Genomic DNA, 27,338 nt, shown 5'->3' with positions numbered 1-27,338 from the left:
ATTTCTTGTACAGCAACATATAATACAAAAACTCTAAATATTTCCTCAAAGAACACAGCTTACAAAGCACCAAAATACTAGTTCAGCACAAAGCAATCATATTTTTCATTTTACCAGCACACTGCTCACTAAGAAGAGTTAAGAACTGAGCGCTCTGCTTAATAACCTAACCAAAAACCCCACTCCTCTCAGCTAAAAACTGAGTTCTCACACCCCAACAGGGTCCCACTCAAAGCCATTTCTCCACATTGCCCCACTATTCCCTGTTTGGTTCCCCCTTGGAATTGTGGCAGCATGCAAGTGACTTAAGAAGTCCAGCTCTTCCAGAGATGGATGTCTGTGCTAGCATCACTATTTTTCCTCACTTTTCTTCTTTTCCCAAACCTGAAACAGTCTATAGGTCTTCACAGTCACTTGAAGAGAAGGAAAAAGCAGAAGGGGAGATGCCGCCCAAATGTTATTTCACTGGGTTCACAAAAGTTAATCAATCTTCTATTTGACTTGTGTCCGTGTTATTCTGCATTTGGAATCCCCAGATCTCCAATAGCAATTAGTTGTTGGCACCGAACAGTATTTTAAGTTTGTAAATCACCAAAATTTATTTCAACCCATTCAGTACAGCTTCCAAGTCAGAAACGGCCACTCCAAGTTCTGAGTTGTGCCAGTTAGGTGCAATTACACTCCATACCCCAAACATCCCTCTCTCCATAACACAGACACAGCTATTCTAGTTCTGTAGTATTCCAGTTTTTATGGCTGACAATAAAACTCAATATTTTTCACAGCTTTAGAAGAAAGTCTCTCTGCCTTGAAGTCCACAGCCTTAAAATGGCAGCAAATACTGCATCAAATTCAATTACAGGAAAACATGACATGACTGAGGGGGCTGGGGGAACACAGAGCAGGATTGTAGGCTGAATGCTCCTGTGTGATTCAAATCTGTCTTGCAGGCATTGGTTTGTTTAAGCAGGGAAATGCTCCCTTCTGCCTGTTTGTTTTGAGCATGCATCCATGTCCTGAAGCCTTTGAGGACCAGCCTCCGGCTTCATCCAGGTGTTCGCAATCGTTAGGGACTCAACGGTCTGTCCATCTACCTCGGTGCACACCAATGTGGTGTATGGTAAAATGGCGTTTATTTAATCACGACAGGAACTTATATAGCCTTGTACATCTTCGTCTACGCCCCTCTGACTTTGCGTATGCACTTGTGTTACAACTTCCTTATCTGGTTACTACTAGCAACTACTCGAGGGTGGATTGCCTTAGGGCTACTACCTGACCAATGAACATGTGGAATGCCTTGTTTCTTCCTTATTTGGTCTATCTTGTTCTTCTCCCTTATCTTCAGGCCATTTGTTGCCATGGTTTCCCAGGGGCCGAGGGGCCCCTGTCGACCCTGTTCGACTACATTTCCCCCTCCCTACGCATAAGCGTAACTACTACATTCTGAGAGGACCCTAACCGCGTACAACCCGAAATCCCCGCATTGCGCCTATACATGCCATTGTCCTCTCAGTTAAGCCTTGCCCCGTTACATCCCGATTCGCAAAATATTCTTACCCTACCCTTACGCTACTGTGCCTTCTGCTTGTCTACACGCCTTTTGCATTTTCGTATACTCTACGCGATAGTTGATTGTGCGGTCAATCATCCTTTGAATACAACTTAACATGATTTGTAAAAGGCAAGGCACACATACTATCAAGAGCAAGATAACTACAAGCCCCAAAAGCAAACCCTTCAATAAATGCACACCCCATTCCCTTATGCCTCCGAACACACTTCTCAGCCAGTCCCCGATGGGGTCGTCCTCCACTCGGATCTTTCCCGTATGGTCTCGCAGGGCTTTCAGCGCTTTATGGATGGATACACTGTGGTCGCTAAGATTGAAGCAACACATTCCCTCTAGGTCTTCACATCCATGGCCCTGTGCCAAGAGCAAGAAGTCGATGGCTGCTCTGTTTTGCAGCACCGCATGTCGAATGCTGTTTGTGTCCTCTAGCATCGCATTCAATATTAATGTTGTTAAATTTGCCTGCTTAACTGACCAACATGCTAGGCGTTCTATCTGAGCCAAGCTCTGTGCTGCAGCAACCCCAGGGGCGAAAAATGATGCGAATATCCGTGCTGTGGCACTCCATAACTCTATCTCGTCGTTACAATTCTCCGGGAGAGGGCTCGAACGCTTTCGGCGACGATAGTGACCCGTGATGTTCGGGCCATACTGCATCCATGTCGTGAAATTCGGAGACAGTAACGTCAGTTCCCCTAGGTAACAGGGTCCTCCTAAGGCATTGTGCGGGATGCCCTGCCAGGCTCTATCCCCACAGATCAAGAAGATTCCAGGGGGTAATGCCTTAGCCGTTTTGTTATTCCATAGCGCCTCATTGGCCCCCTTTTTGAAAGTGAACCCATACCCATAAAAGTCCCAAACTGCCGTACAATTAAATAGGGATTCATTGCCAGAAAGGACATTGCCAGAAAGGACCCCACCCTTTGACAAACAGGTCGTATTGTACTTTGTGAAGACTCGTGTTTCATTTTTGGTATACCCGCAATAACCCGAAGTAATGGAAAAAGCCTTCGTGTTCATAGGACTGACCACAGTCCAAGAGGTTTCGTTGTATGGCTCCAGTCGTGGATCTGTGCCTACCCACCGGGCAATTAAGGCCTGCAGTTGTCCTTTCAATCCCTCAGAGCCGTTGAATACCCCGTCAAACAAGTCGCAGGTCAAAAAGTCACCTTCCTTCCAGCACGCTGACCCAAAGGTAATACAGGTACGTGTGCCATTATGCGACCCATTCCGTACCTTCTGTGACCCCAAGATATCTAATTCTTGTGGATCCCATGGGAGAGACACATTCAGAGATTTTATCAAACATGCCGTTTGGTTTGCTAGATCGATGTCGTTACGGCAAGCGGAATGGTTTGTGGTGTACCTCGCAAAGGCTTCTAACGTGTATTGAGGGATACCTACCAGGCAGGTGCGAAAAGACGATGTTGCCGATTGTAAACTAAGGCAAAAGTCATTTTGGCCCGTCTTATTTGCCCAAGTAACCCACAAATTCCCTGGCTGTGGCATGAAGTGTGTGTCAGCGCCCGTCCCCGTGACCCCACATAGGATTAATAAACAGACAAACACTGTAATTCCATTAATTCTCGTCGGCAGCAAGGGTGTCTTCTCCGGATCTTTCTTGCTTGTCTCCGACGGCCTCTTCTTCAGGTCTTTCTTGCTCGTTTCCCCAGGGTATCCAGTTAGAAATGCCTGCAAAGGGAGAGCTCGCCTCATCTTTTCCAGTCACATTACTTTCGCGACTTAGGTCCGGTTTGACCTTTCTGGAGGGAATCCAGATAATTTTATCCGTCTCACCATTCTTAACCGCTACATAACCCCGGCCCCAGACCAAAACGTTCCATCCCTTTTCCCACTCACCCGCTTCTGTACGTATTTTGACCGGTGGCCCTTCTGTAAGGATGGTTGGCTTCCAATGTTTCTGCATCGGGGTTCTGGCATTCTCACCTCGCTCAAAGTGATTTAACGCATACAATGCTTTTGCTAGTATTTCTCCCTGCTTATTCGTTGGAATCCTTCTCATAAAGCCATCCCCTTCCGCAAGCACACAGATTTTGTCCTTCAAGAGTCGGTTAGCTCGCTCCACCATGGCCTGACCCTGGGAGTTCCCAGGTATCCCTGTCGTATGCATTATTCCCCACCTCGTAAGCCATTCCCGCGTAGACTTGGAGGTGAAGCACGACCCATTATCTGTTTTGATTGCTTTGGGCTTTCCTAACGCGGCAATGGCCGTGGCCCAATGATGCTGCGCCGCTGCTGACGTGACACGACTGTGTTGGGTCGCTACCACTACTGACGAAGCAGTGTCCACGGTAACAGCTAGCCAAGAGCGCGCTGCCATTCTAGGCTCGAGCGTAAAGTCTGTCTGCCATATCTGTAAGGGCCCCAGACCTCTAGGGTTTACCCCGGCCTCCAGCACAGGGGCCGAATTGCAATAAGGGCAAGCCTGAATAACTTCCCGAGCCTGTTGCATAGATATGTTACATGCCTTAGACAACGCACGAGGCCCGATGTGGAAGGCCGTATGGAGGTCTTTGGCTTCCCTTAGTGGGTATGCCCGGAGGATGGCCTGAGTGTCCGCCACGGTATTTCCCTCTGTAAAAAACCCCGGTACATCAGAGTGACTGCGCACATGGAGGACTGCGACCATAGCTGTCCTTTGGCTCAGCGCATCCTCTAGGATAAAGGCAGCCGTCGTAGACGGAACCCCCTCTTGCCCCATCTTGAGTAACATTTTCGCAACAAACGCGGAGTCAGTTACTACATTGGTGGGCGTCGTCGGCCACAACAGAAGCACCATGGCTACGGCGCGGGCCTCTAACTGTTGTACACTTGCCTCCGGATCAACAGTCTCTTTTACTTGCCACTCAGGGCCTTCCCTCCAGACCATCACCCCTTTATGGGTACTTGAGGAGGCGTCGGTAAAAACCGTGGGCCCTATCACAGGGCAATCAGTAACTCTCACCTTCAGGGAGACGCACAACGGTCGCGCGATATCAAAAATAGGTGGCGAATCGCCACTCCTTATTTTACCCGCAAATCCCCTAAGGGCCAACAAGATCCCCTCTGGGAACGAAAGATCTTCTCGGAAACACGCGGGCAACAGAAGGGTCTCAACATCCTTACCGAAGGTTCTCACAGCCGAGGCGCGAAGCTTGGCGATCAAGAGAGCAAGCACCTCCAGCCAAGCGGTGAACGCTCTAGTGGGTTGGGTGGAGAACACCCACAAGCATGGTTTTGGGTGCGTCGACAACCCCTGCCCTAGGACCCCTACCGCCCCTTGTTCACATCGAGAAACTGCTCCCTCTAGAGGCAGGGTAGGGTCCCAGCGCTCCAAGGCAGCAGTAGTGCCGAGTTGTACAATCTCACTCCATGCTAATCTCATGTCCAGGTTCCACTCTCTCTCCTCATTCGGATCGGACCCTTTCAACTGTTCGTAAAAGGGGCTCATCAGTCGTGGTGGGATCCCTAACGCTGGTCGGATCCACTGGAGGGATCCCACCAGTTTCTGAACATCCCACAAGGTGGAGATCTTCGGTTCTGCTAGTAGGCCCGCTGGAGTTACATAGGTACTTCCTAACCGATAGCCAAGGTACTCCACGCCAGGTTCTCTCTGGATCTTATCTGGCGAGATGGTAAACCCCGCCCCTTCTAGCACGCTTATGATCTCCTTTCCGGCCATTTCCAACTTCTCGCGATCGGAAGCAGCTAGCAGGAGGTCATCCATATAGTGCAGCATGCACAAGGATGGGTGCCTACGCCGAAGGGGTTCCAGTACCCGCCCCACAACCAACTGACAAATGGTGGGAGAACATGCCATCCCTTGAGGCAAGACCTTCCACTGGAATCTACGCGCAGGAGCCTGGTTATTGACAGAGGGAAGGGTGAACGCAAAGGCCTCACGGTCCTGCTCCGCGAGGGGAATAGAGAAGAAACAATCTTTGAGGTCTAGGACCATCAGAGGCCAGCCACGCGGGAGCGCCGAAAGAACTGGCGCCCCCTGCTGGACTGCCCCGAAAGGGATGAGTTTAGCGTTAACAGCGCGCAAGTCATGCAACAAACGATAGGATCCAGAGGCCTTCCGGATCACAAAGACAGGTGTATTCCAGCAGCTAAGCGAAGGTTCTATATGTCCTAATTGTAATTCCCTTTCAACCAAATGTATCAGCGCTACAAGTTTAACTTCGGGGAGGGGCCACTGATCAATCCACACAGGAGTGTGGTCTGGCTTCCATTTCAATGGAATGGCCAGATGTAGCGCTACAGTGAGAACAGTGGCCCTTTTTATAAATTTGTCAAGCGGAGGCCTAGGCCCTGCAAACAATCTCTCCCTAGGATACTCCCTTTAACCAGAGCTACCGCTGGGAAGAGAAGCAAAGGCCGCTCCAACGAGCCATCTCGATTTATGACCCCTACTTCAATCATTTCTCGGGATTTCCGCATAGGGATTCCCCCTCCTATCCCATAAACTTGTGTATTCGCGGCCTCCATCAATGGCCAGTCAGTGGGCCAATCCTCTTCTGAGATGATGGTAACGTCAGCCCCAGAATCCAGCAACGCAGTAATGTAAACCGTGCGCTGCTTCACTGGATGACTACCTGTATTAGTCATTATTACCCTGACCAAGGGGCGATCCTTGTGTTCCATGGTCATTGCCAATGACACAGTGGGCTGGGTTGAAAGAGGCCACGGCCCTGAAGAAGAAGACCCCTTTTCTGGCCGATGACTCTGACTTGTACCTGCCTCCCGTGGGGAAGATTGAAACCTCCGACATGATCTAGCAGTGTGCCCCAACCCTCCACATAGCTGACATCGCTCACGGCTACCCCCTGGTCTTCTCCCTTTAGGACATTGCGCCTAGTGATGCCCCGGAGATCCACAGGAATAGCAGAGTCCCCGGGCGCGACCACCCGATCCACTCTGTCCGTCCCTTTCCTTGTTGACTACCGCCATGACTAAGGGTTGGATGGCCGACGACATGGCCGCAGCTATTCCCTGGTCCGTGAGTGGAGCAACCTTCTGTCTGTCTAGAACATATTTAATTATCTCTCCTGGTGTCGTTAATGTGGAGGGCGCTGCTCGTATAAGCTGTTGGACATCTGAGTGTGACTTCTGTCTAAAGCAGTCAATAATCACGGGGGCTCGTGCCGAAGATGGAAGATCCGACCCCTCAACCGCCTTTATAAGGCGATTGGCAAAATCCACAAAGGACTCCGATGGCCCCTGTGTGATGTCTGCCCAAGGGTCTGTAGGCTCCGCTAACCGGGCGACTTCTCTGAGCGCCTGGAGAGCCGACGCCGTGATAGCAACCAACTCCCCCGGTCTCAAAAGCGCGGCCTGGCCCTCAGGATTCCCGGCCATTCCATCCGCTAGCCCCTTTAAGCGATCCAAGTTAGTTCGTTCCCCCCGCCCCTGACCATTCGCGGGATGTCGAGGGTCTCGGGTAGCCGCCGCTATAACCGTCTGCAGCTGGACGCCCCAAGCATCCATCCACAGAGCATATTGGGCGGGACCTAATATGACCCTCATAAGATTCGTGACGTCATGCGGCAGCAGCGGGGAAGACATAAGAGCTTCCACCTCTGCCATGGTGATTGGAGATCGTAAACCTTTGGTCCTGACCGTGTCAGCCAATCGCGTAATCAATTTTGGCTCCAGAGGGGTCCAAGCCGGTCCCTCTGTTTTTATCACCACGGGCATGGCCACCACGGACGGGGCCGCCGTTGTAAGCTCCTCCCTAATCCTTGCCCAATCAGTCAAGGCTGGCCCAGGGGCCGAGTCAGGGCACCCTGGCTCCGCCCTTCGTTCCACCCCTCGGGGCGGACCGTCCCGCCCCACCGGTGACGTGGCTACACTCTCCCCCTCCGGCCCTCCCAACCCCTCCAGAGAAGGATACAGGCCACTCCCCACATAAGGAGGAGGGGCTGAGGGGGCAGCAGTGGCGCAACTGCAGCCAGCATCCGTTCTGCAACGATAACAGGATGTACCAACGGTTTTAGGCGCGGTCGCCTCAACGGTTTTAGGCATGGTCGCCTCTCCCGGTGCCATCTTCGCTTCTTGCTGCGCAGCCATTTTCTCTTTCTCTTCATCGGCCTGAGGCTCAGTAGTTGACTTTCCTGTGGGACATCTGGGAGAGACCTTCCCTCCTCCCAAGCCCAACCAAAACTTCGCCTGTTCAGATGTGACCTGTTCCTCCCGCGCCGCCTTCAGCGCCCCCAAAACCAGTCCCCAGGTTTTCAATTCTCCTGACTTCCCGAGTACCATCGCCCGCTGGGAAAGCGCTGCGGTGATGGGATCCCAGGACCCCGGGGAATACAAATCTGAGGGAGATGTAAGCAGTCCCTCCTTTTGTAAAAGGGACAACATTGCCCCTATTTCCTTCTTAGAAGGAGAAGTTTTCCCGCAATAGGTCTTACACGCGGACGAAATCACCTTTATGACGGCCTCCATATTCACTCCGCCGGGCATTCCTTCTCCCGCGGATCACACAACCACCGGGCACCTCTTCCGATGGTTTCCTGGGTCCTCGGCAGGTCAAACAGGCTCGCACGCAGAGCCCCCTCCGACGCTACCCAGCTTCCACTCTCCTAAGCCGCAGCCCCCTCTTCTAGGGTCATCGCCTCCTTCCCCAAGGGAGACGGAAGAGAGCAGGAACGCCACGCCGCCTGTGGCCGACCACTATTCCCTAACGATCACGTCGGGGTCACCAAATGAAGCCGGAGGCTGGTCCTCAAAGGCTTCAATGTCCCAAAACAAGCACCCATCAGTATTGGAAATAGCTATTTTGCACCTCCTCCTCTCCCAAAATTCAGCTGGTCAGGCCAGAAAGCTGCTCATTGGGAAACTACTCCTCAGGCCTGGCTTTGTGCACTTCATACTTACTGACATCTATTTAAAGGCAAAATTAGAAATCCATCCAAACAGAAAACATTGAGGTGTAACCAATGAGGTCCAACGTGACTGAATGCAAGGAGTTTCAAACAGTTATAGTGGAGAGAGTTGTGTCACGTTCCTGTCAATGTGAAATTATTACTTCTGTGCTTTCCCAGTCTCTGAATACTCACATCCATAACCTCTCTGTAGGCTCCAAAAAAACACAGTTTTAAAACACCTGACCAGACTGTGTCACATGGTCACTCACAATTTCTCTTCCCAAAGGCATTTCCACTCTGTGAGCACTGCATGGCAGGTAGTTCAGCTCCTTCTACACTAATTCAAAGCCTTCAGATTGCCAACAGCAAAGTACAGCTTCAGTTATGCCACACCAAGCTTCGATTTCAGCAGTTTAAAGCTTTGAAAACCAGATCCTTGAGAGTCCTTTTGCACTTCTTACTACCTACCAACAGCACTGGTGGATCTCCATCCTTAAAAGATCACAGGAGCCCTGCAAGTGAGCACTAGCACATCAGACTAGTCACTTTAAGAGATTACTGCCTCATTTTCCTGCAAGATGTTACACTGCTGGCAGGGCAGAGGACAGGGAAGCACACAGCAGCTTTCCACCAGTGGTAATTTGCCTAGCAGCATCTTGCTTAAAAAAATTTTAAACAAACTTACTGGCAAAGATGCTGCCCACAGTAACCCTAAGCAGCAGAGACCAACAACTCACCTCAGCTGCCTACAGCATTAAGAGTACAACCCACCAGGAACTGGCCAACCCTACCTTTCAAGGCTGTGGATCAAGCTCACCCATACGGATGCTCTCCAAAGCAATTTTTGCTTGAGACTATATTCTTATTTCAGTGTATGTGCCAGGTATCTCGAGCTGAGGAATTTCTACAGCCTACTTTTTGTATCCTAACAGAAATAGAGCAAGGGAGGAGAGAAGAGCTTCCTGGAAGTTGATGGTTACAGACCATGTTTGGTAACACGCACTTTAAGCGCTTCCCTCACCTTTACAGCACAAGGGATGCCCAAACACGAGCTATTTTTCTACCAAGCACGAGGCCAGCTACTCATCTGTGGTAGATTCAGATCAGATTAACACCAGGAGCAGAGAGAGCTCCCAGATGAAATGCAAGTGTGACTGTGCCCACTTTCCCTTCTCAGAAGGGAAAAAACTCTCAAAGCAACCCCATGACTATAAGTAGAATCTAGCTTACTGCAATTCCCCTCCCTCTCCATTCCATTCCAACAGTCAACTTCTCCCCTCAAAAGTATTTTCATAGAAGTGAGACAACAGCTGATATTTCAGAGCTGCTATTTTAAGGTTTACCCATGAGTGTGTACATCTAGCTAGACAGATCCACTGCTCCTGGCAACCTGCTGACTTGACAGGAGGGACACGTACCCTGTTTCACAAGCCTGAAATGCCATGTGGATTATGCTCCTTGCAACCAAATGATGGAAGAAAAAAAAAAAAACAACACAACAACAAAGTGTTAAAAGCGCTGCAAGTGCACTCAAGCTCCAACTTTGTTCAGCAACTGGCCTGGAAACATATCCTTCTAGCTGAGACAGTGATTTGTGTTACATACTGCAGAAGAGCTCAGCATCTGGGCTTACAAAGAAAAAGGCTGGGCTTTCCACGTTGCTAATCCTAACAGCAGCCTCTTGCCTGACTGAAATAGGAATCACAGTTCCTAAACAGCTGTTTCCTCAGACAGTGAGAACAGCTGAAGAGGACTCAGGCCAGGCACGGACACAGAAACAGACAAGTAATTACTGAACGTTGCAATAGGCAGACTGGGAGCTGGAAGGCAGGCTACAATCACCCACATAACTAAAATGAGAGAGGTCTTCAGATTTGTGCCTCGCTTTTTAAAGCATCCAGAACTGCTCTTCCACTTATTTCCTTCGGGAAGGTTTATAGGAAAAAGGCATTTGCTTTATTTAATGTTTTATGGCTACATATCCAGTAAAAGGCATTAACTGAAGAGAAGCATAATCATGATATAAAACGGTCCTAGTTTTGGAACTGTTCTCCATAGCCTATTGGCAAGCATTTCCCATGAAGGCTTCCATCCTTCCTATGTTTAAGTCAGCTGGGCTCAGAATCAAGCCCTCCACAGGCATCCCTCGCCTTTATAATTTTCTATTCTAGACAGACCTACAGCCAGGCATGCTTTTGCAGACCACGTGTTCTCTTGGGATCATACATTTGCACTATCACAAAGTGAAAAAAGTCAGTCAGGTACAAGCAAGGTGTTCGACACAACAGACTGTTTCTAATGGCCTCTCTTGGAATATGCATCTGGTTTCAAAAAGTCTTCATGCATCTCTTAAATATCAAATTCTGCTCCAAAAAATTCCACCACTGCACTAATGAGGCACACAGACCTTACAGGGGCACTACGTAGCACACCTTTACAGAACACCCTGCTTCAAATGCTCTGACCTGTACAACACTTGAAATAAAGTTTGCCTCACTTATTCTCCCGTGCATATACAGCCAACCCGTTTGTTTTCAGCTTCAATGTCTACCAAACTGTTTTCATCTCCATCTATTACACAGGTCAACCAAATTGCAGTATAAGCCAGAGCTTTCCCACAGATTATCACCTCAGTTCAAAAGTTCTGCAGCTCGAAAAGCAAATGGTATCCTGGGCTCCATAAGAAGAGGGGTGGCCAGCAAGGACAGGGAGGTGATTGTCCCCCTCTGCTCTGCTCCTGTGAGGCCCCATCTGCAGTACCGTGTCCAGGTCTGGAGCCCCTGGTACAAGAAAGGCAGGAAGCTGTTGGAGAGGATCCAGAGGAGAGCCACAAAGATGATCAGGGGACTGGAGCACCTACCTATGAAGACAGGCTGAGGGAGCTGGGCTTGTTCAGCCTGGAGAAAAGAAGGCTGCGGGGTGACCTCATTGCAGCCTTCAGTACCTGAAGGAGCCTACAAACAGGAGGGAAACCAACTCTTTGAAAGGGCAGATAGCGGCAGGACAAGGGGAAACGGTTTTAAGTTGAGGAAGGGAAGATTCAGGTTGGATGTCAGGGGGAAGTTCTTTGCTATGAGAGTGGTGAGGTGCTGGAACAGCTGCCCAGAGAGGCTGTGGATGCCCTGTCCATCCCTGGAGGTGTTCAAGGCCAGGTTGGATGGGGCCCTGGGCAGCCTGGGCTGCTATTAAATGTGGAGGTTGGTGGCCCTGCATGTGGCAGGGGTTGGAGATTCACCACGATCCTTCAGGTCCCTTCCAACCCCGGCCATTCTGTGATTCTGTGAAATGGCAGACCTTTAAATTCAGCGTACAATTATACCAGCTCCCCTTCACTAATCCTGAAGCTCCACTGTAGGCTTCTGAAGTTTGTTGGGGCCTTCCTACTTCACACAGCAGAGCAGGCTGGCTACCTCCAGCTGCTTGTTGAGCCATTTCTTATCAGCTACACTCTTAACAGAACAAAAGATTAAAAAATAAAAATCGAATGACGTCAAATGACTAACTTCCCAAATGAATTATCTGTGAAAGACTCCTGCTCTGTAAACTGCTTGATAAAAGAGGAAGTTTTCAGCACAGAGACAACATAAGGCAGAATTATTATTTTTTTGGAGCAATATAACACACATCTGTATAGAAGATAAAAGAAAAACAATGTTTACATTACTTTTCCAATAATAAAGAGAAATCTGTCCCAACCTTGCTTCCTCATTCAAGAAAATGAAAGAGAACAGCTAATATTATCTGCCTACAGGGGAAGGATCTCATAGATAGATGGCAGTTCTCACTGTACTGGCAAAACTCTCTGGTAGCACTCAGCTGTTTCTGCACCCCACAGAGGGAACATCAGAAGTTAGGGCAATATACTCTCCTAGCAAAGATGTCTCCAGTTATAATGTCAAACCCATGCAACCACAGCAAGAAAAAAAAAAAAAAGCTGGAAACCACTCCCTGTCAGGTTTACAAGCTGTGTTCAGCAGCCTTCCCAAACCGTGGGTGCAGGGACAGATGACTGCACTGCGTGCATACGCAACTCTTGCTAGCTGTGCTGGCACAGACCTCTAGGAGTATCAAACCACTAGATTTTGCAAACACTGCTGGCACGTACTCAGGGAGAGGAATAAAATAGTCCAAAAGTTTCCATTGACCTAAACGCAGAATAATCTACTGGCGTCATAACACGAGTCTGAAAGCGGAGAAGCCTATCATCGATCAGCTTTGCCCTCATCTGCAAAAGCTGACAGCCAGAAAACATAACCTCAGCAATGCAAGCTAGGTGTAGTAACAGTGAATGCGGAGTGGCAGCCATCTGTGACCGTTGCAAACACAGAACGCTGTGTTCTTGGTTTAACTACACCTACGGAACTGCCAGCCCTCTAATTACCATGCCAGATTTAGTAATATGGCACCGCTCTTCTCCGGCGGCCAAGCTGATTTACAGTAACACTACTACAGGCCCAGGCAACGTGATAAGCTACTTGCAACCCAAATCACCCCAAACTTTTTCATCTTAATACTGCTGCTGAAAGCCTGTCGCTACAACATGCTTCGCTTCTACAGTTTCCTTCTGCTCACTTACAGTTACTTCCTCTTAACACTGCTCCCACATCCTGCAGGGCCAAGGGTTGCCAACCTCACAGCACAAGGCCTTCTTTCATAGACTCATAGAATGGCCTGGGTTCAAAAGGACCACAATGATCACCCAGTTTCAACCCCCCTGCTGTGTGCAGGGTCACCAACCACCAGACCAGGCTTTCAGTCCACGCAAGACCATACACACAGTAGGGATTGCCTGTCAGCTTTTCAAGATGTTTCATCAGTTATACAAGACACAACAGCTGGAAAGTGTCAAAGCAGCATCATCCTTCTGGAGGAAAACCAAAAGGAAAGACTTCCATTTGAACACAACAACATGATAACGTAGGATCCGCTGTAATTCGCAAGGTCCCATGGCTTCTGGCTAAGAAAAAAAGGCTGAAAGAAATCAATGAGTGAAAACCTATGCAAGAAAAGAAGCTTTGCCTCAATACTTGCAAGGCAGGCCAGAAAAGCTGAAATCTCAGTAACTCTCATGCCCTTCTTAACGTAAGGACTCCAAGCATCTTTATTAGAAGGAGATGCAAGGCTTACATTATTTTTTAAGAGTTCTTATCCCCCTGTGGAAAGATGCAGACAGGAATCCCTGTGTGAAGAACAGTTAAGCAACAAAACCATCATAAGGGCATAAAACTTAAGATACAGTAATGCAAGAAGTTAAAATAATATGGGAAAATGCTGAACCTTGAACTTTTCAGTTCACTCAAGAGAGAAGATAAAAGAAAGACATGCTTGTGAAGGAGCTTTCCAATAAATGCAGTTGTCTTTTAGCAAATCCTCAGAGAAAACAAATAAACAACACTGTCTAGGCTTCAAAACTCTTTACCATACAGCAAAGAGTGGGAGAGGAACCTACAACAGAAAACAACAACCTAGGCCTCCTGCTACAGGTTTATGTTCAGCTTCAAGTGACAGAAGGACCAAGGCTGTAGAATTCAAACCTCATCCCAAAGTAACCCCTAGGATGTCATCGTGACTCAAACTCTAGCAGAGAGCACGATCATTCAGACTTGCTGCCTTACATCTTGAACACGAGGCATTCCTGCCCTTATACCTCACACTACCTCTGTAGAAGCTTACTCACTCCCAGCAATGCCCAAAGAACATTTTCTCATCATGCTGACACAAACCTGACTCCTGCAAACATGCCACCTAAGTCTGTCACATGGATACGGCACACACTCCAAAGATGCTAGAAAATACTTCAGAATTGCATGGAAGAAGAGTAAGGACATCCCAGATCAAAGCTGCTGGTACCTACAAGCATAAAACTATAGCACTAAAATAAGCCTGCCTTCTTCCTTTCTAAATGACCGCATGATCCTGCAGTAGCTGAGCTTGAAGAAAAGAAACCACAGAAGAGTTAAACCTCCGTAAGAACGATTTATCTCATCGAGGTAATTCCTTCAGTCAACCCATTCCAAAGCCAGGCGGTGCTGTACTACCAGAGGAGGGAGCAGACATGGAAACAGGATGCCCACCTCCAGCTGCAGCCAGCAGCACCAGGCTCAGACACAGCAAGGAGCCAAACCCCATGCTGCTGAGCAGGGCTTGAGCCAGATTCACCAGCCTCCCCTTAGGGAGGAAGAAGGCAGAAAATCCACGTGAACTTTAGAACCAAACGCACATCTTCATGACCACCACTGAGCCCACGGCGCTGGAACCAACAAGTCAGGCTAAGCAGGTAGAAACAAGGTAGGCATCAGCTGGTTTTAATTGTTTCAAATCAGATCAAAGGCAAACGCCGTGCTGCCTATCGAACCGCACGCCTACCCCAATAAAGGCATGCAGCAAGATACAGACTGGGCTCACATCAAAGATGATGGGGCCCTGGGCAGCCTGGTCTGGTGTTGAATGTGGACGTCGGTGGCCCTGCATGCGGCAGGGGGGTTGGAGATTCACGATGCTTGAGGTCTCTCCCAACCCCGGCCATTCCGCGATTTTCTGGTCCTCGGTGACTAACAGACCCTCATTGAACGAAGGGGCCGTGGTACAGAAGGGGCTTCCTGTGGAAATTCAGGTTTCGCGGACACAATTTTTGGCTGAGGCAAGGCACAAGAGCACACGGCACACGAGCACAAAGCCCAGCGAGCTGCCCGTAACCCTACAAGTGCTCTCCGCTCCTCTATTCTCCGTGGGTTCTGACTCGAGAAAAGCCTCCGCAGAGGCACCTCCATTCACCTTAGCGCCACACCTGACAGCGCGGTGCCTTCACCACGCCTCTGAGCAAACCCACGGCTTTTTGTTCGGCTTCCAAACGGAACGCAGCCCCACGCAGCCCGGCCTGCCGCTCGCCCCGCGCCCGCTACGGCCGTCGCTCGGGGACGCGCGTGCGCGCCGAGCCGGGGAGCCCCGAGCTGAGGGAGGCGGGAGGCTGCGGGGTGGGGGTGCCTCCGCCGGCCGCTCACCTCGCGGGCGATCTGGTTGAGCGCGTCGTCCTCCGCCGTCAGGCGTTCCCGGTTCGGCAGCCGTTTCCTGCCGGCCCCCTGCGTCCCCATGGCGGACGGATGGATGGGATGGGGTCGAACCCGGCTCCGCGTTCCCCGCGCCTCGCGGCTCCCACCCGCCCGCCGCCTCAGCCGCTCGCCGGGGCCGGCCCTGTGAGCAGCCCGACCGTCACCGCCCCCCGCCCCGCGCATGCGCCGCCGCCCCCCGCCAGTGTGGGGCCGGGAGGGGCGCTGAGCCGCGCGGTGCCGGTTGCGGCCCCTCGCCTCTCAGCCGTGCGGCAGAACTGCGGGTCTGGCTGGAAAGCGTCCCCTTCCCATCGTCTGCAAAGCTGAGGACATCCCTCCCGAAATGGAGGAGCTCCTTCACAGCGTCATTAAACCGCTAAGATCCCGAAGTCCAACCCCAACCCACCCCACCACCGTGCCCGCATCCCTGAGTGCCGCATCCCCACGGTTATGGAAGAGCCACCGCTCTGACCCTGCCCATCCCTTCGGACATCCATTTTCATATCAACCATAAGTAGATGTGATTAATTCCAGTCAATTGCTGGTGTCAAACACCTGTCCGCTTACCCCAGATGAAGATTAATTTGCATTGCAAAAAAAAAAGTAGGGATTCCTCGTCATACCTCAATTCCAGTCCACATTAGTTCCTTCTCTATAGGTCTCTCCAGCTCAGGACGCCAAACGTGCTACACAGGCACCTCATAGGAACAGGACTGCCAAACACATCCGCCTGCTGACAAAGACCAGAGCGGTGCATTTAGTGTCTGCGACTTAATTTGATTACAAATTCAAACTTGATGAAGGTAAAAGGCAGTGCTAACTAGCTCTGAGCAGCCCCAGAATCTCCTGAGAGTGTAAAAGGATGTGGCGCTGAGGGACACCGTGGGGGATGGGTTGAGGGTTGGACTGGAATGATCTTAGTGGTCTTTTCCAACCTTAATGAGTCAGAAGAGCTGATTTCTGCACTGCTCTGCAGTGACTCCAGGGCTCGATCCCACTGCAGCCCACCCCTGAGCCCTGCCAGGCTGCTGGTGGCTTCCACACACGGCCCAAGCAAACCGAGACTGATGCTCGAGAGGAGAGCTTGTACAGATTCTAGTTTATCCAAGCCTTAAATCATTCAGAGGCTAACATTCAGAGCTTAGAAAAGACAGGAAAACACCCAGAGTGCAGGGCAGCAGTAAATTACAGGTCAGACCCATTCTAAAATCAGAAATTGCCACGACATCAGTGCCCACAGTGCTCTCAGTCGGACTGGAGCCGGCAGTCCATGCACACCAAAGCCAACGTTTATCTGGAAGTTTTCACATACAAAGATTGAGGTTTGGGCCGTTTGTGCAGAAGGCTGGTCCTGAAATTCAAAACCATGTCAAACAATTAAATATATCAACCTTCCCAAGACGGCACTTATCAGATCATAAAGAAACTGGTTGCTGCTCCAGGAAAAGAAACTAGTTCTAGCAGAATCCCTGTCCCCAGATGGGTATAGATGCCCTCCATACAATCCAGGCTGCTACTTGCTCTCCAGAAACTATTTAATTGTCACTTGTTGCTTTTTATATGAGTGACATCAAGGTGACTATTTATAGCTGGTGCCTGCGCTGAATCTTTTGTCTTCATTCCTCAGCAGGGCAATGTGCTGCACTCAGAAAGGCTGCGCACAAAGCTTTGATGGACAGCCACTGCCTTGCAAGGACATGAGTAATAGGGAACTCTAAACCAAGCCCTGGGAGACACACTGGAGCCAGCCACCCCAGTGAGCACAGCTGGAATGCACCCCGTGGCCCCATCACCTGAACTGCAACCCTGCAGCCTTGCACAGGTTTATCCTGTTCAGACTCACTTTCAAGAGGAATCCCCAGTCGCATCTTCTCCTTCACCCTGCCTCTGCTCCAGTTCTGCTTAAGTGTCTATTAATTTCTCAGAGCTCGTGTTACAGCTGTAGGGGATGCACTGCTTTTACCATGACTCAGCGGTGGTATTCAATCAATACTATTTCTTGCATCTGCTACCACTGGCCTTCACAGGGAGCAAATAATTTATTATTATTTTTTTTGTCAGAAGCAGCAGCTACACAAGATCCTCGCTTTGCTCGGGCATTGAAAACAAACTTGCCATGTCCTGAGATTTGGAGTCAAGTTTACTCAGTGTCCACACAAGTGAAAAACAAAACAAAACAAAAAGCACCAAACATGCTCTGCAAGGCATTGCAGGGGCCTTAAAAATGGATTCAAGCCTTGCTATGGGAGAAAGTCTCACTATGACTTGTTTTCTTCGCTATCCTACAGGTTTTCCTTCTGCAGCCATCCTCATCTCTCTTGCTTAGCACTACTGCTGTTTCAAGCTCTACGTAACTTGTTTCCAGAGACCTTATCCTTGAATTTGCCCCTGCCCTTTGAGGAATTCTGGCTAAAGACACAGTGCAGTTCCTTATTTTTAGGCCGGTGTTACGCAGGGATTTCAGCCACCTGTGCAGCTGCATCACTGTATCCACGCAAGGAATTTCCAGTTCAGCAGTGCAGTATGATTTGCATTCTCGCTGCTTGACTGAAGGCCTTGGGCCCCTTATAGCCAATCTGAGATTTGCATAGAGCAGATTTATGTCTGCAAATCTATTTGAAGGAGTTCATAAAGAACAAACAAACAACCCCAACAACACGGAACTTGGAATGGAAGAAGCTACTGAATTACAAGTCAGAATTCAAGCCCCACGTTGAATGCACACTATAGTTTAAGGAATCCCACTTCTTGCCTACATTCCAGACACTTAGAGTAATTATTTCTTTTAAATACAGTCAAAATAAGCCATCTTGTTATAAAACCACTATATATACAGAATTTGTCCAAATAAATATGAAATAATCATTCAAATACATTAGTTTTGGCTGCACTACGAAGTACAGTGCCTGCAGCTGAAGGTTAAGTACTGAAATACACATTTCTTATTTTAACAAGCAACACAAAGTCGAGACCCATTTTGTCTGAGAGTTATAACTGATTAATGATACTCAAGCAAGCCTGAGTATCCCATGCCAGTTTCAAAGGGCTTTATTTTAAGAGTATAATTCTCCAATATCCTGCGTACAAGGAGGCTGTTTCATGCAGAGCACATCCCAAAGATACAATTTTCCCTCTGTGTTGCTCTTAAACCAAACCATCTTGTAAAACCACACTCTTGAGAGCCAGAACAAGCCATCGCCTGTTAAAACTACTGCTGCTTGTGTACTCAGTAGACCATTTCTACATAATAAAATGGATGGTTTTACATTTTGTGCAGCAAAGTATGATTACATTTCTATTGGGTTTAAAACCTGGGATAGAGGAAACCAGTGGCAAGCTGACAGCATAGAAAGAAAACACAGGGTCACCTTCTGCTCCACTGTAAGATCATGGCATCTGGCGAGCCAGAAAGGAAGTCTAACAGCTTTAACAAGATGTCCATTAGTCCAAAGAAAGTGGAATGCTTAAATACTTCAGAAAACCTAACCTAAGAGGCCAATATTTCATATTGCCAAGATACTTGAAAAGAGCAGAGCTCCATTAACATGGTAACATTTTGCAAACATAACAGCGGTGGTATCCTGCAGTGCCTGTGGATTTATTAATGGGAAAAAATTACATCACAGACAAATATGTGCTGGTACTGAAGCACTTCAGAAAGAAACACTGGTGCAACTAGAGGGCTTGTACTTTATTACACCTCCTAAGGAGCCTAGGGTGATCTTCCTCAGCACATGAACCCTCATGGGAAATGCTTTCACATGTTGCCAGGACAGGGCCCAAGAGACTGCTAGTGTCTGTGCAGATTCGTCTGGGTGAGATTTACGACTCTTCAGGTCAGCTGAGTCGTTATTTGCATCAGTGGAGCTCTGGCAGGCTAGGAACCTTGCTTGGCTTTGACTTTACTATCCTGGGGCTTTTGGTTATGAAGTAAGGGATCACAGCAAAGCCACGATTGATAGCAGCTTCCCAAGGTGCTCCAGTATGGAGATCAATGAACTTGAGCTGACAGTCCTTAAAACGGCGGCCTTCAACGATGAACTTCAAAAGGACTAGAGAAAAAAAACCTGTACACCGCCAGCAGCCAAACACCTTGCTCTCTTTTTCACTTTGGGGATCTCAAGGTCTCTAAATTGAGCCTCTTTCGATGTTAACGAAGACTCTTCCTTCAGAGGGAGTCTTTCAAAGCCCTGGGCTTGATTTAATTTAATATTTTCATTGGCACCCTAGTGCATGTAGGATGGCACTAATGAAATACTTGGATGACAGTGTATGAAGCAACATCAGTAAAGGAAGGTAAACTCATACAGGAGGAGGAAGAGGTTAAGGACTTGAGACAAAATGGAATGAAACCAAGCAGACTGCAAATCCCATGTCAAGGATTAAGCTCATGATCTCATCAGCTAGAAATGACAGAGAAAAGGAAGTTCTGAGACCATAAATCAGTCTTGGTTTGGTTGTGTGCCATCATCACAACAAAAAAACCTGAAGAATTATGTTTAATGTTCGAACATTTCAGGTAAGGGTCTTCCAATGCAAATATTTATACCATTGCATGGAGCATCTATGTGACCTTACCTAAAATGGTGTCCCTTTGTCTGCTTACCCATGTTAAGAAGCATTCAGGCTTGCATATCTGCAGAGAAAAAATCTGCTAGCATAAGCAGCAGGAGGATCTTTTCTGAGATGAGTTGGCTTGTCCAATGAAAAACAGAACAACTACATCTCTTTTCTATAAACTCCTTTGGAAAGAAGATCTGCAGATAATTCTGTGTAAAGTTTGGAGCCAAGTTAGCAGAAAAACTTACAGCTAAACAGGCCATACATAATTACAGTCTGGAAATCTGGTGTTTATTGCCAAGGTTCTGGACACAAAACCAAAAGAAGTTGCGAGCATTATCATGAGTGCTTGGCTGCCAACACTAGCACTAGCCCAAACACCGCACTCTCTCTTCCCTACCATGAGGCTTGAGATGTGAGCATCTGTATAATCAATGAATATTAAGATGTTGTAATTACAAAATAAACAAGAGAGGTAGGCAAAGCAGATTATGGTAACAAAAAGAGAATAAATAGAAAACTTACCTGTATCCTAGGCTCACTTACAAAACTCCAGCAGAGCACATCTCCAGGAGAGATCCTGGTAGCCAGCTCTTAATTAGGTCTGGGAGAGATGGAGCCAACGCTCCACCCCTTCCAGCAGCACAGCTGAATTGCCTTCACCTGTGCTCCTCTGGCTGACTCATTGCTTGCCTCAGGTGATCAGTCAGAGGTTCAGGCCATAACTCAGCAGTTCCCATACAGTATCTATCACAGGCAGCACCACTGCAGCTGCAGAGAGGTTGTCCTGATGCTCCTGGACTGGATGACACAATCCCAGCATTGTAATCTTGTATGCTCTACACTACCGTGCCAAGCAGGGAACTCACCTGCAATTTGAAAACTCTCACTGAGCTTGTTGAAAACTGCCCATCTTGGGCTATAGCGGGAGCTCCCTCATGGCAGCCTCTGCAGACCTGATCTAATTAGGAGCAGACACACCACAGCTCTTAGCATTTTGGCACAAAGCAAAGTTAAGCCAGCTCCAAAGCAGCTGTAGTTATAGGGAGCCAAATCTGTCCCAGGCTGCTGCACAGCAGCTGATGGCAGTGCCTGGCTCACAGAGTCACGGGCTGCTGTTTGTAATCTGTACCACTATCTGCTCCCTCCAGTTACAAAATCTGGCTGTTCCTCCTCCTCTGGCTTCCCCTCTTGCTGTGAAGCTAAGTGTTAAGACAGCTCTAAGCTGTTCTTGGAGGAACCATCTAAGAATACATCATGCATCAGTTCCACCTGGCCTAAAAACGCTCACCTTTTCACTTGCCAGAAGTGCTATGGGGATAAAATTCCATTCCAAACAGCAGGATCATGCAGTGATAAGACATCCAAGGCAAGAAGTGGACCCCTACACCTTTTCTCCCAGAGCCTGGGCCAAAGGCAGCAAGAGATCGATAGGCACATTTCATCTGGGAGTGCTGCATGTACATCTGTCAAAAAGCAGATGAGTTTTCCTTCAGCGAGACTAAACAGGGATAGCTTTGGCGAAAACAATGCATTACATCAGCTGGAGCTGGCTCTGCATCTCTTTGTGATTAATGTATGGAAGTATTCCTTCTGTCACTGCCTTGGTGTCTTTGCTGCTCTGACAGTGCGTAGACACGAGAGCAGGGGGACACGTGGCCTGCTTACAAGGGCTGGATGCTTCCTTCTTGTTGGATTTCCCATGCTTTGTCTGCTCCATGCTGTGTGGCCTCATCCACTCCTGGCTCAAACATTCCAAGCTGAGCTACATTTTCCACACAGGCCTTCCCAGTTTTCTTAAACTCGAGTTGTTTGGGACTGCCGTAACACATAGCCACAACATATGGTCTGAAAACACCAATTGTTTGTAGCAGATTGTTTGTGCCAATTAGTCATACCGTCCTGTAAAACGGCATGTGAACACTGTTTTGGAAAAGCTTATATGAACACTGCGTTGCAGTTTGATTCCCTTGCTAGAGTGGAAGAAGAGGAAGGAGGAACCTTTTGTTGTCCCTATGGAAATTCATCCAGATTCATGCAAAGTGCAGATCAGAGCGAGAATGTGCCTTTTCTAAAGTGCAGGAAAACATAACCGTGCTTTGCTTCTGGAGATCTTCCACACTTATTCAGGTCTCAGTATCTTCCACTCACTTATTGCCCTGTCTTCTCTCAGTTCCAACCACTTAATGACAGAAAGAACTGCTCCTGTATCTGCTGCCTTGTGGTTCTGCATTATGTCCTTGAAGCAGTGCATCAGTTACCTAATCTCCTTTCACCTTTCTGCTCATCCACCCAGAGCAGCAGCAGGTAGTTCCTGGCTTACCTAAAATAAGCCATGCTGGTGCTAAAGAATTCAGGTTCCAGCTGTGCTAATCACCAGCAGGGCAGGAAGGCAGGTCATTATAGTTTCCTGAAACAAAGACATTGGCCTATACTCGGAAGTGAAAGAAGATAACAGTAAGAAAACATCAGAGAATATAGAAAAGAAGCTCTTTAGACTCACTGCACTTACAGCACGTTAGAGCTAAGGGTGCCTCTGGTCTTAAGCCATAACACATTTTCTTATCATCCATAGCATTCCCATTTTTCCATGCTCAGGGAACCAGGAACGGTGTTTGGGACTGACTCATCTGCTCAGGGTATTTCCCCTGCCCTTGTGCACCCCAAGCCAACTCATCAGTCAGCTCCTGCAACCATCCAATTACCATCCTCTGCAATTTTCCTGTTGGCTGTTCCGCAGCATTAATTATTACGGTATTAAAAACCTTCTGATCCTTCCCCATAGGAATGTGAAGGAATCATTTCCTCTATTCTCCTTCGACGAAGAGCCAAGAAAAGTTGAGCAGGAGCTGTCAAATTCTCCAGTGTACAGATTTCTTGCCAGTTGTGGAAACAAAAGAAGGTTTTTCTAAATTCACCAAATGGCCACAGAATGCTTTCATTTCAGCTACTCTAAAAAAGAAAAAAAAATATTTCCAGCTGGGCAGAAAGGAAAACGACTGCTTGCATCTACAAACCACCATGTCCATAGCTGGCTGCGTGGCTTGTCAAACACCAGGCTGGAAACAGATGCCCGTATGCAAGTCTCCATTTTTTCTTTCTTTTGCCTTCTGGCTCTCCTAGTTGTAAATTCCTCTGGGGACAGCTACTCAATATAAGCTCCTTATTGCAGTGTTCCCAGATTGAAGTCATGCAGGGCTGGGCACTGTCAGAGGGAGATCCCCAGGAACTTAACAGACACCACCTGTGTTGCTTAACCTCATTTTCTGCACAAGTTTTCATCCTCTTTGACCTTTCAGCAGTGGGTTAAGGCAGGAAAGACCTATTTCTCTATTGTAGCCTCTTTCTGGGCAGTTACTAAAGTTTCTGAAACATCCTGAGCACATTAGTGCCTCGACAAACTAATTAGAAGTTCCCAAAATAATTTTTAATACGTTTTTCAATTTTAAAAGGAGCTGCTCTAGGTAATAGCAGATAATGGTTTCCCCCTCGAGGTATCTTTGTTCCTTCCTGGCTCACTGGCAACAGATGACTTGCTTCACTCTGTGTAACAGCACGCTGCTCTTCCTGCAGTGGCTGGTGTTAGGCAAGGCTGCTCAGGCTCAAACAGGTTAAACGATTTCATGCATTTCCAGATTGCACCCATCACACCCAAAGCACGAGGCTAGGAACCAGGTGAAAACCAGCCAACAGTTTAGACACGACTTGAAAAAAGTAAGAATGCCATGCGGCCGTTGGCACACGACAAAGCAAGGAGACACAGACTCCATCACACAACGCTCTGTGAACACGTCTGCACTGTACATCCCAAATCTGGGTGGGGATTCCAGCAAAATAAAACCCTATGTTCACACCCACACTTGCTTTCCAAGCCTGTGCTAGACAACATGACTTAAATATTTCTCTCTCCAAACACTGGCAAAGCATTGGCAGTTGCACACATTACAACTGCCTGGGGAACACAGCGAAGCAAAACACTTTTGGGTGAGACTATTGAGCTGGGAGATATTTATGGCTGTCAGCGACCTCCTCACTAGAAGAGAAAGGTGCTGCCTACAGCCATATTTAGCCTGGTTTCCTAAGGGAACAAGCCATATGTGCTCACTCTTTGTGGCAGTGCTCCTATCCCACACTCATGGTGTAAACCAGCTGGTCAGGAGCCACCAAGTTTATCAGAGCAGCCAGAGTACATCTCCTTAAATTTGATACCCCCACTGGCAAAAAGCAGCCCACTGAGCAGCTCATGGCACGTGGCAGAGAGAGCTTGAGTGCTTTTATCAGGTAAAACACTGCAAAATCTGTCCTTAGTCAGATGGCGTGTCTCTCATTTCCCACATTGGATCTCCTTGTCTCTGCATCCTCCGGGAGGTGGCTCACCCTTTGAAGTCCAGGACCCAAAGCAGGGCTGCATTGCAGCCCTCTTGGCAAGGTGAGTAGGAGTCATGCAGCGGAGTCTGGGGCTAAGCAAACCATTCATAGCAAAATATTCCTATTGAGGAATCAGCCAGAAATCAGAAAGGAGGAGGCTAAACAAGAAAGCAGCATAAGTGGGCAGCAGTCCTGAACCACAGGCAACTCCTCTCAGGTACAAGGAGGTGAGTGGCTGGTCTCATTACCTCCCTGTGCTCCAAGCAAGTTAAGCTTCTTTCCATGTGTGTAAAGAACATGATCAGCCTCTTCAAATGGATAGCAGAAAGAGCTATAAGAAAGCACTAGGAAATGCTATAGGAAGGCATTTCTTGTGGTTCACACATGTATTCTCTTTGTAATTAATATTGAAAATGCTTATTGTATTCAGTAGTTATTTTCCTCCTTGGTCTTTAACACGTTCAAGAGTTCACTGTCAGCTATCATCTGGGAGCCATTAATATTAAGCATGTTTGATGTTTCTAAGCCAATCTCTGGAGTGTTTTAGCACTGTTAATAATTAATACAGGAAGGCCAGCACTTCAGTAGCCCGAAGCAGTGCACAACAGGCTCGGTGTGAACGATCTGTTCATCATTACAATTCTGCAGATCCTCAGAATCTTTCTTAGCTCACCATCAGTGCAGCAGTGAGGAACACGGCCTGTTTTTCATTAGTGAAGCACAACATCTCCTCCTCTCAGGAGTGATGGAACAACTTTTTCACACTCTGTTGCAGCAGTGACAGACCTTACCTGTGGGATCATCAGTGGGTTACTGCTGGTCTCCAGGCTTCACAGGTGAGCTCCAGTTGATCTTGTGGCGTCCCTTCCAGACGTTACTGCAGGCACACAGGAGGAGAAACAGCAGAGACAGGGATTTACCAGCCCATGACAGTTCCTAATCTTTGTGCAGACACTGCTTTCTTTTCTGTTCAGCATGAGCTTTTGCTCCGAGTTACTACAAGCTGTCCCAGTGGGTTGGCCATTCCTACCTTAGCACATCGTATACCTGTCAGTATGGGCCGGGGGATTAAAGCAGTGTATGGGAACTGCTGAGTCACGGCCTGAACCTCTGATTGATCACCTGAGGAGAGCCAGGAATCAAGCCAGAGGAGCACAGGTGAAGGCAATTCACCCGTGCTCCTAGACCTATTTAAGAGCTGGCTACCAGAGGGGAAGGATCTCTTCTGGAGATCACCTCTCTTGGTGTTTTGTGGTGAGCTCAGCTGAAGGGTAAGCTCTTCCACTTATTCTCCTTTTGTGATCGTTGTCTGCTTTGCCTAACTCTCTTGATTATATTGTGATTATAACATCTTGATATCTATTGATTATACACTTGCACTTGCTCAGGCTTTGTGGGGTTATAATGACAGTTCCTAATTTTACAGCCAGCATAAATACATTAAGCAGAAAACCAAAATGCCGGCTACTCGAGCTCCTCCATCGGGACCCATAAGGGTATCTCGAAAACAAATGTTTAATGATTTAATTCGGGCTGGGGTCCAATTTGCTAAGATTGACCGCCAGCCCAACCATGTCCTTTTCCAGCTCTGGAGGCAACTGAAGGACAATCAAAAATTCCAGAGCTACCCTAAAAAATCAAGGGTAAGAGCTGTAGAGAGGGTTCCAACAATAACATGGAACCTAGAAGATTTTATTGTTTCAAATAGGAAAAAAAAAGCCATCTCAGGTGTCTCGGGCCACAGTGCCTGAGCCATCGGAAGCAAAAGAACTGGCCCTAGCACAATTCATGGAGTGACAAGGGATGTTAGTCCCCGTAGGGCCTCCAGAGGGGACTGGAGGCTCTATGTAGAATTAATGATTTATTGGTCCCGAAAAAATATTCAGAGAGTGATGGCATTGGTAGACACGGGAGCAGAAACATCAATTATCTATGGAGATCCGGGAAAATTTGATGGTGGCAGAGTGATGATTGGTGGTTTTGGGGGACAGACTATTCCTGTCACCCAAACATGGTTAAAATTGGGGGTTGGGCGTCTCCCACCCCGGGAGTACAAGATGTCTATTGCCCCAGTCCAAGAATACATCCTGGGCACAGATATTCTATGGGGTCTGGCTCTCCAAACAACTGTGGGAGAGTTCAGACTTCGACAAAGATGTATCAGTATCCGGGCGGTGCAGGCAATATTAAGAGGCCATGCGAAACATGAGCCTGTTTGCCTGCTGAAACCGTGCTGGATTACTAACGTCAGACAGTATAGACTCCCGGGTGGGCAAGATGAAATATCGAGAACGGTGCAGGAATTAGAAAAAGTGGGCATTATAAGACCTGCACACAGCCCATATAACTCCCCCATATGGCCAGTGCGAAAGTTGGATGGCACATGGAGGATGACAGTAGATTACAGAGAATTAAATAAGGTCACACCACCTATTCGTACGGCCGTACCCAATATTGCCTCCCTAATGGACACATTGAGTAGGGAGATAAAAACCTATCATTGTGTCCTAGATCTAGCAAATGCATTTTTCAGTATCCCAATTGCTGAGGAATCGCGAGATCAGTTTGCGTTTACGTGGGGAGGCAGGCAGTGGACCTTTCAGGTCCTGCCACAGGGGTACGTGCATTCACCAACGTATTGTCACAATCTAGTGGCGCGTGACCTGGCTGACTGGAGAAAACCTGATGATGTTCACCTATATCATTATACTGATGATCTCCTGTTGACATCCGACTCACTGGAGGCAGTAGGACAGGCAGCAGATTCATTAACCGCCTATTTGCAACAGAGGGGATGGGCTATAAATCCCCAAAAGGTGCAAGGTCCAGGCCTGTCCGTAAAATTCCTGGGGGTGGTTTGGTCAGGAAAGACCAAAGTGCTACCCAGTGCTGTTATAGATAAGGTTCAGGCGTTCCCAG

General features: G+C 48.2%; 1 protein-coding gene across 13 annotated transcripts in view; it reads right to left on the bottom strand.

Annotated features, from left to right (window-relative positions):
• The window catches only part of LRRFIP1 (LRR binding FLII interacting protein 1), a 96,449-nt gene extending 80,869 nt beyond the window's left edge, over positions 1-15,580 (bottom strand). For 2 of the 13 annotated variants that reach the window (XM_042822514.1, XM_042822515.1), the window contains exon 1: positions 15,447-15,563. In XM_042822514.1, coding sequence (XP_042678448.1) covers positions 15,447-15,536 — 90 coding nt within the window. In that variant the 5' untranslated portion in view covers positions 15,537-15,563. Of the gene's footprint in view, positions 1-15,446 lie in introns of all 13 variants that reach the window. The other 11 variants (XM_042822522.1, XM_042822520.1, XM_042822527.1 and 8 more) reach the window with 10 other exon arrangements.
• Positions 15,581-27,338: the final 11,758 nt, after the last annotated feature.

Source organism: Centrocercus urophasianus, unplaced genomic scaffold (assembly GCF_019232065.1).
Source record: "Centrocercus urophasianus isolate 14NV4802_14NV808 unplaced genomic scaffold, USGS_Curo_1.0 seq_20, whole genome shotgun sequence".
Classification (NCBI taxonomy): Eukaryota; Metazoa; Chordata; class Aves; order Galliformes; family Phasianidae; genus Centrocercus; species Centrocercus urophasianus.
The sequence above is the reverse complement of the archived record's forward strand: the minus strand, read 5'-3'. Positions and strand labels throughout refer to the sequence as shown.